Genomic DNA, 17623 nt, shown 5'->3' with positions numbered 1-17623 from the left:
CCTTTGCCTGAGTAGACATGGTAGTTGAACAGATTATTAGTCCTCCTTTAGACATAGATGTGCTATTTGCCACAGTCCCCACCACTCCCTATTGTTTATCTAGCCTGCTTCACTCATTGATCTGCTTGACCCCTGTAAGAATTTGAGCTTATGACCGCTGGCCAATAATTTTAGGAAGGTGGGCACTATGGTGGTTATGATGGGGGTAAAGTTGGTAAAGAAGGGCGTTTGTAAGCTATTATCAATGATTCAAAAAACCAAATGGCAATAATTATATTGTTAACCTCTAAAAGACTGCACAGGTTAAGTAAAGTACCAGATTTCTTTGCTTTTGAACGGAATTACATCAACTGGGTAATTGTGTTGCCATAAAAGAAGCTCAGACTGGCACTTAGATACCAATGATAAATGTTTTTAAAAGTTGAGAAAATAGATTATTATTATTTTTTTATTTTAAAGATTTTATTTTTCCTTTTTCTCCCCAAAGCGCCCATGGTACATAGTTGCATATTCTTAGTTGTGGGTCCTTCTAGTTGTGGCATGGGGGACGCTGCCTCAGCGTGGCTTGATGAGCAGTGCCATGTCCACGCCCAGGATCTGAACTGGTGAAACCCTGGGCCACAGAATCGGAGCGCGCAAACTTAACCACTTGGCCATGGGGCCGGCCCCAGATTATTATTATTTAATAAATAAAGTTTGCTTGATAGACCAGTTCTTTCAAAAAATGAGGCTCAAGAAGGAGAAAGATAATAATTATTAAAGTTGTCCTTATTGGTAGAAAGGTTGAGGAGGGAGCACGTGGCTTTGTCTATCACTTCTCTGCTGGTATTTGTAGTTCAAAGGGTCAAAACCAGATGAATGAGTGTTGGAATTTCAGCTATCTCATAGTAAATAGAGAAGACATTTAGGGAAAGGCTAGGGGGCTTCTTTTGAGTCCTGGAATTTCATGTCTTTCTAAGTCAGGCTCTCAGCTAACTTCTAATTTTAGATAAAGAATATAGTTTTTAATACAAGCTCTGCTTTTTCTCAAAACTGTAAGGCAAAATGAAATACAATGACCATTTATCGTATTGCTGTGCTCTGTTAAAACTAGTTTATGTTCCTTGTCTGTGCTGACATGCAAGGTCATTGTATTTTATAAGGGTGAAGAAACTCTCTACTGATGACCTGTCATTCTCAAGGATTGTTATATGCCCTAGAGCAAAGCTGATTCATAATTCTACTAGGTGGGGCAAAGGTATTACATTTTCAATCTTTCTTGCCAGCTCCTTCCAGCAATTAATTAAACTATGTGGGAATCTTTTGAGAATCACAGAATTTTCAAGATGACATGAAAATTAATCCTAATCCTCCTCCTAATCCAACCTCCTCATTTCTTAAAGGCCCAAGAGAGGGAAAAGGATTTGCCCAAGGTAACGCAGCCAAAACTGATATTTGGGTCTCCTGATTCCAAGTCCACTTAAATATATAAATTTTTCTGTTTCCTCTTTCACTTTATTTATTTATTTATTTGAGGAAGATTAGCCCTGAGCTAACATCTGCTGCCAATCCTCCTCTTTTTGCTGAGGAAGACTGGCCCTGAGCTAACATCCGTGCCCATCTTCCTCTATTTTATATGTGGGACGCCTACCACAGCATGACTTGCCAAGCGGTGCCATGTCCACACCGGGGATCTGAGCCGGTGAACCCCGGGCCACCGAAGTGGAATGTGCGCACTTAACTGCGTGCCACTGGGCCGGCCCTCCTCTTCCACTTTAAACTATCCCAACCCACCATTGCCTGAGGTCTGGTTTTGTTTTTCGGGTTTTTTTAAAATAGTCTCCAGGCTTCTACTTAATTGTCTAAACTTTCAGATTTCCACAATCCTCCTACCTTATCCTTATAGCATTTTCACAAGGCTTCCAAGTCCTACTCTGAGAAATCCTGAATGAGGAACATGATCTGAAGGCTTCCCCACAAAAACCTCCTGGGGTCTCCAAGGAGACAGAGAAATCTGCAAACCACAGTCTTGACCGCTCTCTCTCTCTCTCTCCATTCCAGGCTGAAGTTTCCAAGGAAGCAAAGAGAAGCCTAACAGGAGGATGTGTCTGTTCCTCTTAGAAAGAAGACTGTTGAGAAGTCATGCATTCTGCTCATTTCTTCTTTTTGCTTCGATGTCAATAAAGGGCTTTTCACCACCTGTCTGACAGCAGATCTCTCTCTGGCTGTGGCACATTCAGCTACTGCAATATTAGACCAAAAATAATGTTTTTTCTAAGACAGAGGGGAAGCACAGCAGAGACATCAAAGGTGGTTCTGGCCAGGGCTGCCTCTCCCCCTAACTCACCCTGGTTGTGTGGGAAAGCGAAGCAGAGATTCTTATGGGGTAGAAAAGTGAAGAAAGGATCGAAGTGGGGAAGGTCAATGATAAATGATAAGAGAGCTGCAATTTAAAATTGAGATATGTGAGCAGAGCACAGGCTGACATAATTAATAGAGCTAAGGGTATGCAATGACTATGCAAAATGAGTAAAGGGTACTTGTAAACGAATATGCTGGCCAGCCCCTGTCCCCTGCTGTTCTCATCTTCCTCACCACATAAAGCTCACAAAGTTTGTGACCGTGTCAACCATGATGAGATAAGAAAAATACGGACATATGCTTAGTTTTTCATAATACTAAATTTATTCCATTTAAAGGAGTGTTTTATATTCTGAGATTATATCCTTTTTTTGGTCCTAAAATGTTTCTTTTGTGAAATGACAGTGAAGGTAGATGATAATTGATATTTTTTACATGCTTCCTTGGCAACTTTAAAAACCGGTCACTCCATGTTGCCCCTCCCAGTTTTGTTTTGTTGTTGTTGTTTGGTAATTGCACTGATTTGGCAAAATCAAATGTCTGTTAATTTCCTACCTAGACAAACACACACTAAATGGTTACCAACATTTTTTTCGGAACATATCTCAATTAATTAACATACCCTTCAAGGAGAAAACTTCACAAAATCTCACTTTTCATTGTTAACAGCATTCTCCATAAAAATCTTCCACAAGTATATCAAATTAGTCATAACAACTACTGTTAAGTGCTTAATGAAACACTTCTTCATAACCTCTGACAATTTGACAGGAGTGAATTTAATAATAGCAATAAATACAGATGGGACTACATAAATCAAGGAAGTCCTGATCCAAAACTCTTGCTGCATTAGATGGCATCTCAGCTTTCTCATCTGAAATGATTCAAGAAATTAATTATAATGATGATCATAGCAATAAGAAAAAAAATTCTAAACAAAATTCATACTCTTGGAAAGAATGTCTTCGTTCTTTTTACCCACTGCCCACTTCATGTATGCTGGAGCCAATAGACTAAAGGAAGCTCCTAAAAGAAGGCAGTACTTAGGATGAGGAATGTGGCTTCAGATCTTGGGAAGAGAATGCAGCCATGGCTTCCCCCAGGGTAGGCCCTCTCAATTATTTACATTGTGTGGCAATAAAATGCAGTTGCATAAACATTAGCCCAAAAGTGTTTAAAGAGAGAGTAGACCAAAGGTATCCTCACTTCTAGGAAACCTTCTAACCTAGCCTCACCAGTCTGCCTCTAAAGTGGAGGCAGATTCTCTTCTACTCTCCATTCGCCGCTGAACCCCTCCACCTTCCAGCGCCTTCCATCTCAGGAAGAGTTTGCTCGGGATAGGCTTTATAATGCACATCACTGCTACCCATCTGCTTAGGGGAAATCATGGCCCCAGACCAAAGTACTTACAGAGCTGTTTCTCCCTGAGAATCTTTATCCTTTATGCAGAGCTAAAAGCAAATACAACAAGGGCAGTGAGTTTGCCTGCTTTTCTAAGGCCCATGGGTAAACATTTTGAATGTATCAAGATGGCTCAAGGGACAGGAAACCCAAATGTCTGTTAATCTCCTACCTAGAAAAATACACACCGATACAGAGGTGGCTGGAAATATAGCCACCTCTGCACTGATCCAGGTCTTATTTCTTTGGCCACATTAATTATTTTTATTGAACTTGGAGAAGATATAACTCTTAAAATGCTTCTAAGATTCTTGGATAGTTGAGTGTTTCTTTTTTTGTAGGGAAAATCTGCTTTATATTGGGACAAGGGGTGGGTGAATTTCTCCCTGGGAGACATTGTTGCCCTAAATAACGCCCAATTACCATATGTTTCAAGGACAATGCCTCTGGCTGGATAATGAACTCAGCCTAGGCCACACTGGCCTTTCCTTAGAGGCTTTCTGCCTTATTTGCCTCCCTCTGGCACTGGAGTCAAATGCATAGCATTAACCTTGCACCCACATAGTCTGCATCATGCTAACCAACAAGGTTAAGCATTCAACAGTTCAAACTCCAGCCCAGGGCAGCTGGGGCTCATGGCCGTACTTAAGAAGTGGGCAGCAAGTGCCATCTTTTTCATGCAGGTCTCTGAATCCAGAGCAGATGTTCCTCTCTATATTTACTTATTGTACCAAAGGCACCATAGCAACAATAAAGGGAAATTTGAAAGGAAGAAAAAGCAGCCCCAAATCCGCTACCCCTGACACCACAGCTATTTTCATGCAGGTCTTGTCCATATGCACTTCTAGTCTTTGTAAAGCTGTATTCATAATATATGTACAAATTTTATTCCTTTGAGCAACTTCCATTTGAGATGTCATGGTAGAGAGACCAGACTGTCCAAGTGTGGTTCCTATGCTATAGTCACTTAGATAGCCAGTTCTCTGCCATTATTTAGACCCCTTTTTACCTAAATAGCTTAGAATACTCAGATACCTTTATTATTCTTTTTCTTCTAGCAATCAATCCAAAGCACAGTGTCAGAAAGATCACAACACAGGCAGCAATAATGGGTTCTTTTGGTACAACCACAGCTTTATCTGTTGGAAATGCAAACACAGGGAACGAGGACTAACATTTATATGCTTGTAATTTAGGTACTTCTGATATGTCCCTGCCACGATGCCTTGCACTTCACGTCTATCATTCTCTTAATTAAACCCTCCCAACAATCCCAAAAGGTGGGTGTATTATCCTCATTTTACAGGTGAGGAACCAGGGGATTTGAGGGGTTCGTTTACTTGTCCAAAGTCACAGAACTAGTAAATAGCAGAGACAGGTTTTGAATCCATTCCTTTGTGTAAGGTTAACTTATTGTAATATGAAAAATTCCCATAAAACAGGTAGTCAGAACATTTTCTGCTTTCTTCATCCATAATTTTTGCCATGCAGAAAAGCAGAAGTAGGCTGAAGTCAATAGTTTTTCCTGCCTTTTGAAAAAGCCCAAATTAGGAGGCATCCCTGGGGAGAGGGAGAAGAAAGAAGGCTTTAAGAGCAAGAGAGGAAAGGCAAGGAGCCTGCTGGACCAAGGGGAGAGAGGTCTGTGGGCCCCAGGAGCAGTGGGGACCTTGTAGCTGTACTGCAATAGTGCCCCAAACAGGTGACAAGACATTACGGATGGCGGCTGCAGGGAGCCCCTAGGGAAGTAGAACTCTAAGCACCTGCCTTGGCCCAACGTTGGCCAAGATTTTCATACCTCTCTAAATGGCGTGGAAGGACAGAGAGTCTACGTCTAACTTGGACTAGGAAGAGGTCAGCAACAGCCATGACGGCCTGGAAATGAAAGCCCAGTCCCTGGTTTTCTAAACACCAGGTAAGCTTAGAGCTATATTGGTCATCAGGCACTACAGACACAGTGTCTGTGCTTGCAAGCCTTCCAAGAGCCTATGAAAATACCTGAGAACTGAACAAAAGAAGTATTGGCCCCCAAATATGAAAATAAAGTGGCAAAATTAATCAACGTTAATAAATGTTTAAACATCTATAAAATGTAACTTTGTGTCAACTATACCCAACTGTTAAATAATGCTTAAACTTTAAGAACCAAATTAACAACATTTATAATAAAATTCAAAATGTGCACAAGTTATAAAAATCATTTCAAAATTTTTACAGCAAAAAAGTATCCTTAATGTGCTTTGTTTTAATAAGTTTGATATGATATGAGATGAAACTTTTTCAAAAGTAAGAGTGCTCAAGGTCAACAAAGGTATTTAAATGACCCTGTCGAAGCCCCTGGATTCTGATGCCATCCTAGGAGGGGTAGGGGCTCCAATCATGGCTAAGGTAAAAGTTTAGGAATTTGTAGGAAATAAAGAGTGTGCTATTTACTGTAAAATTGAGTTTGTGGGTTGAGTGTAGTCAACAAATTTTTACTGAACCACCACTGTGTATTAGGCGCTGTACTCGGCCCTGTAAAAAAGAGGACACACGTGGAGGTCTCCCGGCTTTGTGAAGTTCATATTCTAGTGGAAGAGACAGACATTAAACAAATAAAAACTACAGATTGCGGTAAGTGTTATAAAAGACACAGGGTCATGAGATAGTATATGAGGGGCGAAAGTCAGGGAAGAGGGGAAGAGAAGACTTTACTTTTATTTTTATTTTATTTATTTATTTATTTTTCAAGGAAAATTAGCCCTGAGCTAACATCTGCTGCCAATCCTCCTCTTTTTCCTGAGGAAGACTGGCCCTGAGCTAACATCTGTGCCCATCGTCCTCTACTTTAAATGTGGGACGCCTACCACAGCATGGCTTGCCAAGCAGTATGTAGGTCCGCACCGGGGATCCAAACCAGCAAACCCTGGGCTGCAGGAGCAGAATATGCGAACTGGACTTCTGCACCACCAGGCTGGCCCCAATAGAAGACTTTAGATAAATCGAATTTCAAAGCCCAAGCCATATATGTCTCAGGATGAGGAAACAGGGTTTATCCCTCCGTAACTGTATGGCACACTAACCACTTACCTTTTAATTGTTTTCTTCTCCACTATTTGTCCATTTCCTGCCCAGGATAATTTTGGAGAGTAAGTAGATTAAGCATCCTTTACTCTTGCTCTCTTTTGGCTGTTACGAAAAATTACTCTCACGAGGGTATGGGTTGCATCAACCCTCTGGAGAAACTGCTCAATGGGCCTTCTTGTAAGCCCTGGCTCTGTAATAAACAGCCTTGGGACATACCAAATGGCCCTCACCTTACTGGGGACCCCCTCTACCCGCAGTACCGAGGAAAGATGTCAAAATGAAAGAGAAGCAAAGTTGGGACAACTAGGGAAAGAAATCAGAATTCAGTCACAGTTCGGAATATTTTTTACCAAGCTGAATAAAATGAAGCCATATGTGACAGCTTTCACACCACAAACAAGCTGAAATAAACGGCCTGACTCATTGGCTCCCTTTGGATTCCAAGTTTCTGTTGAAAGTGACTTTGGCAAATGTAACTGCATCTCCCCTCTTGTCCTGTTTTACTCTCTCAATTGTAACCAGCCCTGGTATTTTCTCCTGATATTCATTAGGGTAAAATTATCTTGTGCTAAAATAATCGCGGGCTAAAATCTTATGCTCAAGAAAAGATTCAGGGGGCTGGCCCCGTGGCCGAGTGGTTAAGTTCGCGCGCTCCGCTGCAGGCGGCCCAGTGTTTCGTCGGTTCGAATCCTGGGCGCGGACATGGCACTGCTCGTCAGACCACGCTGAGGCAGCGTCCCACATGCCACAACTAGAGGAACCCACAGCGAAGAATACACAACTATGTACCGGGGGGCTTTGGGGACAAAAAGGAAAAAAATAAAATCTTTAAAAAAAAAAAAAAAAGAAAAGATTCAGGATGTCCCAGAACATGCAAAACAACTTTGAAAAAGGAGAGCAAAGTTAGAGAACTAATGATATCTCATGTTAAGACTTATTATAAAGTGACGTAATTGACAGTGTGGTATTAATGGAAAGATAACCAAGTAGAAAATGAAAGAAAACAGCAAGTCCAGAAATAGACTCACATACATACAAACAAATCATGTTTGACAAACTGCAGAGGCAATTCAGTGGAGAAAGAATAAACATTTTAACAAATGGTGTTGGAAAATCAGATATTCATATGTAAAAAGTGAACTTCTAGTTATGTCTCATACCGTATCAAAAATTACTCAAGATGAATCCCAGAAGTAAATCTAAAACCGTAAAAGGAGGAGAAAGCATAGGAGAAAATCTTTGTGGCCTTGAATTAGGCAAAGATTTCTTAGATTGACACTAAAAGCATGACCCATAAAGGAATAAATTGTTAAACTAGACTTCACCAAAATTACTAACTTCTGTTCTTCAAAAGACACTGTTAAGAGAATGAAAAGTTAAGCCATAGACTGGGATATAATACTTGCAAATCACGTATCTGATAAAGGACATATATCCGAAATAAATGAAAAACTCTCCAAACTCAATAAGGAGAAAAAAAATCCTGTTATAAAAAAGAGGGCCAAATATTTAAACAGACATTTCATGAAAGAAAATAAGTGGATGGTGTGCAGAAAAGAGTTAACGTAGTGGGCCAGAGACTGCTATCCTTAGAAAGACCTACTTACAAGGTTTGCCCTTGGCTGACATCTAGGAACTTAGCTGGTAAACAATTTTCTAAACTGATAGAAACTTTTCCTCTGTGACCACTGTGGGAAGTCCACACATGGATTCCTCCAGATTCTGTCTATGTCTTTTTCTTTTTCCTTTATGATCTGGCTATATATCCTTACTACATTACTGTAATAAATCTTAGCCATGAGTAAAACTGAAAAAAAAAAAAAAAGAGCCATGATGTCATTTCCAGCTTGGCATGGCCTCATTGAGAAACTACCCCACTGAGCCGTGAAGCTGGGAGAGGCTCATGGCAAACTGGGCATTTAGCCTAAGCACCAGCAGCAGAATGCTTATGCTGCAAAGGCAGCCAACAGCCAGGGAAGTAATAAAGCAGTAATAAATAGGAAAAACAAGTTGGTTTGGAAGAGCTCCACCCGAAACAGGATTCTGCCCTCCTGAAAGCCAATTTGCCAAGCTGGCATGCTGCTTGCCACACAAGCTGTATGTTTTTTATGTGACACAAAGCAATTATGATTCCTTCTTAACCAAGAGGGACGACATAATTCCCTACTCTCTCCATGTGGTCTTTACAGCCTGTTAGAATGGCATAACCTGAGGCTACACTAATCATGCTTTTGTGATCCTGGGTGGGGTGAATAGCCACAAGCTTCCATATGGTGCCCTTTCCACTGCTTCTATACGGTAAGTACTTGGGTTATTTGTGGGTTTGGTTTTTAAAGTGAGTAGCCAGTGGGCATACTGTCACTGCTCTGCAGGACAAATTACTGAACATGCCAGTAATCACAGAACGGATGTTCAACCTGCAGCATCTCTTCCTCCCCACCAGCCGCTCTGTTGGTTTCCCAGACCTCCCTGAGGGGGAGAAAATAATAAGCGCTATGGTCACATCAGTCCAACACTTCTGGCAAGGGTTCAGTTGATTTCCTGGGGATTGGCAAGAAAAGCAATGAGTGGGCACAGGGAGGCAAATGACCATGTGAATAATGTTCTAACAAGATATAGAAGCCTCAGCTTGTTTGGCTGCTGCAAGCCTACTGGCCCCAGACCAGGAAATGTGTGCATGAGCATTTTCTACACCAGGTATCTCGCCTTTCTCTTTTTGTATGAACGAGAAATATGAGAGGGGAAAAACACTTGGAGCTTTATTTGTTCCCTATTATTGCACAGGTATTAAACCTGGGTAGGAGAAGCGTGAAGCCAAGAGAAAGAACTTTTCCCCCCACTCCCTCTTCCGATTAGCCTACAGGTTACAATTTCAGAGTGAGGAGTGACTTTAGAGATCTATTTTCTCATCTAGTCAGTATCTAGTCACATTTTTTTCTCTGTGTGTTTCTGACTTCTCTTCTGTTTGTCATTAGGCTGTGAACTCGAACGTCCAGCTCCTACAAATCTTGTTGCCCGGGAGAATTGATGGAAATACTCCTCCCTAAAAGCCAACCAGAATTGTCTTCTACCACTTGATTCTAGAAAAGGACCTTTCCTCAAAGAGCAGCGTCCTATATGGAATGGGCATAATTCCTCTAAAAAGAAAGACTAGAATTCTTAGTGGAAAACTCTTTGGATAAGGACAATTCTTCACAGAAAAATCCTAACTTCTAATCATAATTGTCATCATAATTTGTTGTCACAAAAAATATTGACTGAGCATCTATTCTGAGTTTTGCCCTGTGCTGGATATGACTTCAAAAGAGAGTTACCTTTGACAATGAGGTGAAAGTCTTTGGTCTCCACTCTCCAAGTTGAATTTGCAATACAGTTGTAGGTTCCATTGTCAGATTTCTTGACGTTGGTGATCGACAGTTGAAGAGACTCACTTGTCTGTTGGACTTGGTGATGGTTTTTCTCTAAATTCAGGATGCTACTGTTTTTGTACCACATCATTTGAGCCTGGGGGTTGGATTTCACATTGCAAACCAAATTTGCATTACTCCCTTCCTCAACAGTTTGGAAGTCGTCTCCACTTAGGAGAGGAGGAACTGCAAGATTCAAGCATTTAGGTTTCATTAGCAGATAAGCAGTGGTTTACTGTCAGTGTTCAAGATCTTCCTTCAGTCTATCTTGTGGGGTCATTCATTCATTTGACAAAAATTTGCTGAATACCTACTGTATGCCAAGCACTGGGCTAAGTAGGAACTGGGGGTACAATGGTAAATAACATACACCCAGTCCCAGACCTCATAGAACTTTTAATGTGGTGGAGAAGACAGACCATGAAACAAACATATCTAATAACGAATCTGTACCAAGTAGACAATTTGTAACACTACCCAAGAGTATAAGCCTTGAGTCTATGCTCTCTGAGAGTTAATACAGTGTTGGATAAAACAGTGTAATATGAAGAAGTCAGGTGGTGCAGATAGTCTTGATTCCATCTGCACTACTTATCTACTGTCACCTTGAGAAAGTTACTTAACTGCTAAGTAACTGTTCAGTTTCCTCATCTAAAAAGTGGGATAACACCTGCGTCATGAGTTGCTGTGAAGATTAAATGAGATAATGCCTGTAAAGAATTTACCACATTGCTAGCTACTATTATTATCGTGGTGGTAGTGGTGGTTTTGAGGGCTCCTCACACCCTCTATTTTTGCATTTTACTTAACCACTTTTGCTCTGGCCACATATATACCAATGCATATTTGCATTTCCTCAATGATCCTCTAGAAATAATGTCCTCCTCCCAGAAGGTGTTCCAATTGTGGCAACTCTGGCATTGATGGAAGGTGAGTGTGACCTTCTGAGTCCCTCTCATCTGTCTGTGTGAGCAGCTCCTGACTCCCTCTATCATAAGGGCAGCTGTAGACCCATAGATAGTCAAACACATTTATCTTCACCAAATAATTCCGACCCTCACCCCAACCAGGGCTTTCCATCAACTGTGAGGAGAAATGGCTGAGCTGGCTCTCCTCTCTTCTCCATGTCCCTTGCATTTTCCAGCCAAGGTGCAAAAGAGTAATAAAATACTTGAAAAGTGGGCGGCAGGAAAGAGGTAGAGCAGGGGAAAGAGGAAAAAAGAAGCATGTGTAATCTGCACGCTGAATAATTAGACCCTGAGTAGGCTGTGCTATTAATAGCTCTCTCAGAAGAATGACATTTTGTTGCTCTTTGGAATGAGTTTGAGTTCTGTATCCATATCCAGCAAGGATGTTATATGATATTCAGAGATGTAGGAAGCTGCTAGAATAGGGAACATAATTCCTGAATATACAAGTTTCACTTGTGAACAGGTCCTAATAGTCGTTTCTTTTTATTTAACTATTTAAAGTGAATTTTTAAGCACATCAGCCATACATGAGTATTCCTTTTAAAAAAATTAGTACATTTCAGATAAAGTTAAGGTCTTCCTTGACTCGCTCCTGCTCCCTTCTTGACTCACCAGAGATGCCTACTGCTATGAGTTTGATATAAATCCTTGCAGATATTTTTTTAAAAAGAATAGTTTTCTATCCATTTAATGTCCCATAGGAAATAAATTGCATTGTTTTAGGAGGCCGAGAAGGGGTTTACATAAAACACTTCATTCTCTCAATGACTTGTGTGTTTTTGAGATATATCCACGTTGAATCACAGAGATCTAGCTCATCGCTTTGAGACTGCTACAGTATAATACATGACTCTTTAATCATTTTATTTTAGTGGGCCTTAGGTTATTTTCAATTTTAAAATGGTAAACAATGCCACAATAAACATCCCTGTATTTGTCTCGTTATGCACATGTGCATGTGTTTCTCCAGGATTAACATCTAGAAGTAGAAATGCTGGTTCCTGGGTCAGGTACACTTTAAATTTTGATCGATACTGCAAAAAAAGTCTCAATTTATACTTTCAGCAGTAATATATGAGGGAACCTGTTTCTGCACACCCTCCTCCAAATAGTGTATTATCAAGCTTACATTTAGTCCTTGATCTGCTATTTATAACAATAATAATACTTCCTTAGGATTGTACATGATATTCTTGTCACTTTCTATGAGCTCATTTTGACTTATTGATTGATGAGTTTGTCAGTTACTGTCACCATGAATCACTGACCAACTGGTCTTCTTATATATGTGCTTAGCAACAACAACATTTAGGAGGTTGTTATAAAGATGCTTTAAAAGTGAATTCAGTCCAGAAAACTGAAAATCATTTCTTTAAACCACCAAACGATACTGTCAGCATTTCTGCCATGTCTCCCTTAAGAAGGTACAACAGGAAGAAAGAGCACTAGATTAGGAGCCTGGGAACTTGTATTCTGTTCTCAGCTCCAGCTGTGACAATTCGGGCCCTCAGTCTGGGCCTCAGTTTCCTCACCTATCATTTTATAAGGATTACAAGACCTCCAAGTTCCCCAATGGTCTTGGATTATATCAAAGTAGCCAAGAGGTAGCTTGCTAAAAATCACATTTTATCAATTCGTAGGAAATAAAAAACAAATCTCCTTTGCCCAGGAACATGTGAATGATTCATTGCGGAAACTCAAGCTGCTGGATGCCAGTATTTTTCAGAGCTGTATTCCTCAGCATTACCTACTTTTATCTCAGGAACTGTGGCATCAGTTTTTCACAGAAAAGTTTGCTGAGCTCACTGGGGTCAAATGGCCTTGACTTTTTATGACTAGGTTCCTAGTCCAGAGCTCCTTCTACCAAATCACAGCGCATCACCCTCTGCCACAGCGCCCCTCGCCACACCATCCATACCTCCCTCGTGGAGAACCAGCTTTCCACCCAAACCACCTATATGATCACCGACACAGACTCATTTGAAGTCCCCCTAAACCCACAGAGTTCCACCAATGGTTTACCTATACCTGGAACCCAACTATCAAAGAGTGTCCCTTTTTGGATTTTAAGGTGATGTTAAAAGATTCCCAATGAGTGTCTTTCTAAGTAGAACACAAAAGCTAGAAACCGCAAAGGAAAAGATTGGTAATTTTAAATACATAAACATGTATTCAACGTATTAAATACCGCCAAAAAACTATTTAAGAATGTCAAAAATAAGTAGAAGAAATACTTAAATCCAAAATGACAAAAGGCTATTTTCCTTAATATACAAAGCCCTTATACAAATCAATAAGAAAAAGGAATGTAACCCGATGGAAAAATGGGTAAAGGACATGAGCAGGCATTTCACAGAAAAGAAGCATGAACAGCCAATACATTAATGAGAGGGGAGCATCTCGTTCTTAATTTAGAAAATGAAAGTAAAATTTCAAATCAGTCTGGAAAATTCTTAGAGTTTGAGGATATTCAGGGCTTATGAGGGTGTGGGGAAATAGGCACCCTCGTGCATTGTTGTGGGAGCATAAACAGGGCAATTTGGCAATATCAAGCAAACGTTAAAATGCACATACTCTCTAGACCCAGATTTCAGCTACCCCTTAATGTAGTGTAGACAACACAGTCTGACTCAGAGTTTCCCCCTCACTCACAAATGACGTTCAGCACCACTGAGATGGACACCGACTGATTCCTCTGCAGCTTGCAGGTGAAGGTCACTCCGTTGTCATCCTCACTGATGGAAGAGACACAGACAGAGCTGGAGTTGATTTTGTTTCCAGATTTCAAATCCACTGTGCCCGCCTCTCGGTACCAGAGAAGTTCTTCCTCATTGGTGTGGTTTTGAACAGCACATCTCAGAGATTCTTGGAAGCCAATCTGAGTGTCCAGAACATAGTTCTCAGTTTTACCATTCACGGTTAAAATAGAACCTGGGAGTGTGGGAAGAAACTATTACGATAGAGCGAACAATCTAAATGGCCATCGACAGAGGATAGGTTTAATAAATTATGTTATATCAGTACAATGAAGTACTCTACAACAATTAAGAATAGTCATATTGATCTGTATGATTTTACAAGGAAAAAGATCCATAATGTAATATTAACTACAAAAAGGAAAAGGTTAAAATGATAGTTACCAAATATTGCTGCACACTGTAATCACCTGGGGATCTTTAAAAACGTGCTGATGCCAGGCTCCCACCCCCAGACATTGTGATTAATTGACATCAGTGCAACCTGGGCGTTCAGTTTTTAAAAAGCCCCCCAAGTGATTCTAATGTGCTGCAGTGAAGTTTGAGAACCACTGGGTTAGAAACCAATATGTACAGAATTACCGCATTTATATGTCTACACACATACACACATATGTATGAGGGAAAGTCTTGGGAAAAATCCTGTCTATATGTATTGAATACGGTTGACAAAAATAGGAAAAAACGTGAGAAAATACTTACTAAACTTAAATTGTTTACTTCAGAGTGTTGGAAGTAGCACAGTAAGGGGCAGGAGTGGGGAAACATAATGGAAAAAGGACTATAGCAAAATGGAAAAAATTTAAGACATAACATTAGTCACCTCCCTATTCACACAGGCAGAATGTAAATTATGTCTCTACTTATTACTCTAAGTATATCGAAATTGAATATGCATATGGGCAAAAGCTGATCTGAAAGCATTTCTGACTAGACAATAGGATTATGGCTGAATTTGGTCTTGCATTTCTAATGTTTTAATATTGTTTTGGCAGTGTTGTAAAATAAAAAGATGTTTAAACAGCTGTGGTTTGTGGGGTAGACAAGATGCTGTGGGGTGGATGATTAGGATATACAGCAGTTAATTTTCATCTCTGATTTTTTTTTTCTTTTGAGGAAGATTAGCCCTGAGCTAACATCTACTGCCAATCCTCCTCTTTTTGCTGAGGAAGACTGGCCCTGAGCTAACATCCGTGCCCATCTTCCTCTACTTTATATGTGGGACGCCTACCACAGCATGGCTTGATAAGCAGTGCCATGTCCGCACCGGCATCTGAACTGGCGAACCCCAGGCCTCTGAAGTGGAACGGGTGCATTTAACTGCTGTATCACCAGGCCAGCCCCTTCACCTCTGATTTTTAGAAATCTGTTCATTGTGTAGTAACATACCTAAATTTCAGTTTTTACTTTCCTGGTTCAGAAGCAGGCAACAAAAGCTAAAAAATGACTTCAGCTGCCACAAATTTACCCCCTACATAACATTCGTTAATCTATTCTGTAAACACATTAACTTTTCCTTTAAAAAGCATAAATTACTGGTGAAAATAATGAGATTGTTGCCTAGGATTTTTTTAAAATCTGGAAAAATATCCGTCAACATGCTGAGTGTTTTTTTTCTGGATGATGGGTTTTGGAGAGATTTTTACTCCTAATTTATTTTGCAATGACTATGTGTTACTTTTTAAATCAAGGGGGATAAAAGCTACTTCCAGGTTGGAGTGGGGACAAAATGCAGGAAAGATTTTCATGTAAGTGGTATGTTCGAGTAAACAGCAGAAGATCATTTGGGATGTGATTAGGAATGACATGCATTAAAATGTAGGAGAATTCTGGCTGTGGCTTATAATATCAGAACCATAGAAATACTTTTCCATTTAATGTTTTATTATGTTATCTGACTCCTGTACTCCAAGCCTGTACTACCAACTGTGTAGACATCCCAATTTGGATTTTGGATTATCCCAGTGCCCACTGATAATTTTTTAATCTAAAATTTTCAATATTTAAAAAGAGGCCAAAAAGAATTTTCACTTACTTGTCATCTCACGTGGCAGAAATAAAATCAGTAACAGAAGAAATCTGCACATTAGCATTAGGCCGTTGTTCTTCCAGGTCATCTTTAATGACTTTTGAGTCTGATCTGCTGGCAGAAAAAGAGCGTTGCTGGTTCCGTACTTTGGTCTACACTGAGTTTATGAACCTTCCTCTTGTCTATTATACATTTGAAATAAAGTCCCGGATGAGTCATCCCAGCTGTAACGGTACTATTTCTAGTTTTTAATTAAACAGTCCTGTTCTGACCATTAAGTTCAAGGTACTTTTAGGTAAAACCAGTCTTCCCTGGAGAAATTGGTAGAATGTCATTGGAACAGTAAGAGAAATGAAACTTGCTTCATTCTCAGATGGTCCCTACTAAAAAAAGTAATTCTTGTTTTGAAAGCCTCCCCTGCATCATTTTTGTAAGGTTGCTCTCTGCTAATAGAGAGTTTTGGAGAGTGTTCCAAATCCCATAGATTCAAATGGTTTATACCTTAGAAAAAGACTCCATCAAAACATGGCCTCTGGTCTTAAACCATGTTAATCTCTGCTTTCTTCCATCCCTCCGCTACTCGCCACCTCATGATACTCCTTTCCCTTGACCTTGTATGGACTAAAAATAATAAATAATAAAGGCCTTTTTTCTCTCTTTTTGTGCTTTGCTGCTGCCATCCCTCTCCCTAAGATATTTTCCATTTCTATCTAGGAAAAACATGTATTTATGATTTCCTTTCAGGGGTACCACTACGAATAGAGTAGAAACACATATGGAATGCTGTCTATGCAACAGACACTGCGCTAAACACTTTACATACATTAATTTCAATCTCAATTAAGCCTCTAACAACCCTATTGAAGTTGTTTCTCAGGTTTGGAGAGATCATGTAATTTGCCCAAGATCCCAAAGACCATAATTATCAGGGCCAGGATTCGAACCTAGGACTCCCAAGGCCAGGATCTTAACCACCCCAACTGGCCTAGATTAATATTCTCTTCCTTTAAGAAGCTGCCATTAAACCCTTCTAGTCCCTGGCCTCGCTACAGACCTTAGCAACTTGGATTTTTGTCCCCTTAATACGATATAAACCTTTAAGAGCTGGAACATACCTACGACTTCTTTGGGCCCGCTCTGCTCCTCCCCATCCCAGGCCTGTCCTGACAGGAGCAAGTTTTGTTTTCGCCAGACTCACCCTCTTGGGCTGGCAAGCCTGCATCAATCTTTCAATAAGATGCAATTAGTGCTAATATTTGTTATTTTGCAATTTAAAAAATTTTCCCAAAAGACTTCTATCAAGCATTGTAACAATGATGATTTCAGAATTTGGTCATTAATAGAGTTTTCTCAAACACGCTGCACTGCAGGTGCTCAATAAAAACTGAGAGTGTGGGCTTCTTGGCAGACCTTACCCCCCACCCTATTAAGGAAGAAGATTCATATCTTCCCTTCCTTCCGACCCACCAAGAAAGCACCTTTCAAAATGCATTTCCCTCACCTGACTTGTTTTTAATTTCCATGACTGTCTTTCTAGACAAGACGAAGTCTTGCCGCTTACCTGCTGAGCTCTGAAAAGCTGACTTCCTTGGCCAATTGTTCCTCCGTCTGGGAACCCTGAATCCTTTCCCTGTTACCATCTTTATAGTACTTGAA

General features: G+C 40.3%; 1 protein-coding gene and 1 long non-coding RNA gene across 6 annotated transcripts in view; one reads left to right on the top strand and one right to left on the bottom strand.

Annotated features, from left to right (window-relative positions):
• Nucleotides 1-2525, top strand: part of LOC123276068 (uncharacterized) — a 17038-nt gene extending 14513 nt beyond the window's left edge. The window contains exon 3 of the long non-coding RNA XR_006512334.2: nt 2041-2525. This is a non-coding gene — a long non-coding RNA (uncharacterized lncRNA). The remainder of the gene's footprint in view (nt 1-2040) is intronic.
• TMIGD1 (transmembrane and immunoglobulin domain containing 1) overlaps nt 1-17623 on the bottom strand; it is a 21378-nt gene extending 3755 nt beyond the window's left edge. Inside the window, exons 1-8 of one of the 5 annotated variants that reach the window (XM_070482631.1) lie at nt 17529-17600; nt 17083-17193; nt 15974-16081; nt 13835-14113; nt 10119-10397; nt 4777-4880; nt 3751-3791; nt 3098-3214 (exon numbers count right to left, since the gene is read on the bottom strand). In XM_070482631.1, coding sequence (XP_070338732.1) covers nt 3211-3214; nt 3751-3791; nt 4777-4880; nt 10119-10397; nt 13835-14113; nt 15974-16055 — 789 coding nt within the window. In that variant the 5' untranslated portion in view covers nt 16056-16081; nt 17083-17193; nt 17529-17600 and the 3' untranslated portion in view covers nt 3098-3210. Of the gene's footprint in view, nt 1-3097; nt 3215-3750; nt 3792-4776; nt 4881-10118; nt 10398-13834; nt 14114-15973; nt 16082-17082; nt 17194-17528 lie in introns of those variants that run through there. The other 4 variants (XM_070482630.1, XM_014826863.3, XM_070482629.1 and 1 more) reach the window with 4 other exon arrangements.

The sequence above is a fragment of the Equus asinus genome, chromosome 13, assembly GCF_041296235.1.
Source record: "Equus asinus isolate D_3611 breed Donkey chromosome 13, EquAss-T2T_v2, whole genome shotgun sequence".
In the NCBI taxonomy this organism is placed as follows: Eukaryota; Metazoa; Chordata; class Mammalia; order Perissodactyla; family Equidae; genus Equus; species Equus asinus.
Note: the sequence above shows the minus strand (reverse complement) of the source record. Positions and strands in the feature narration are given on the sequence as shown.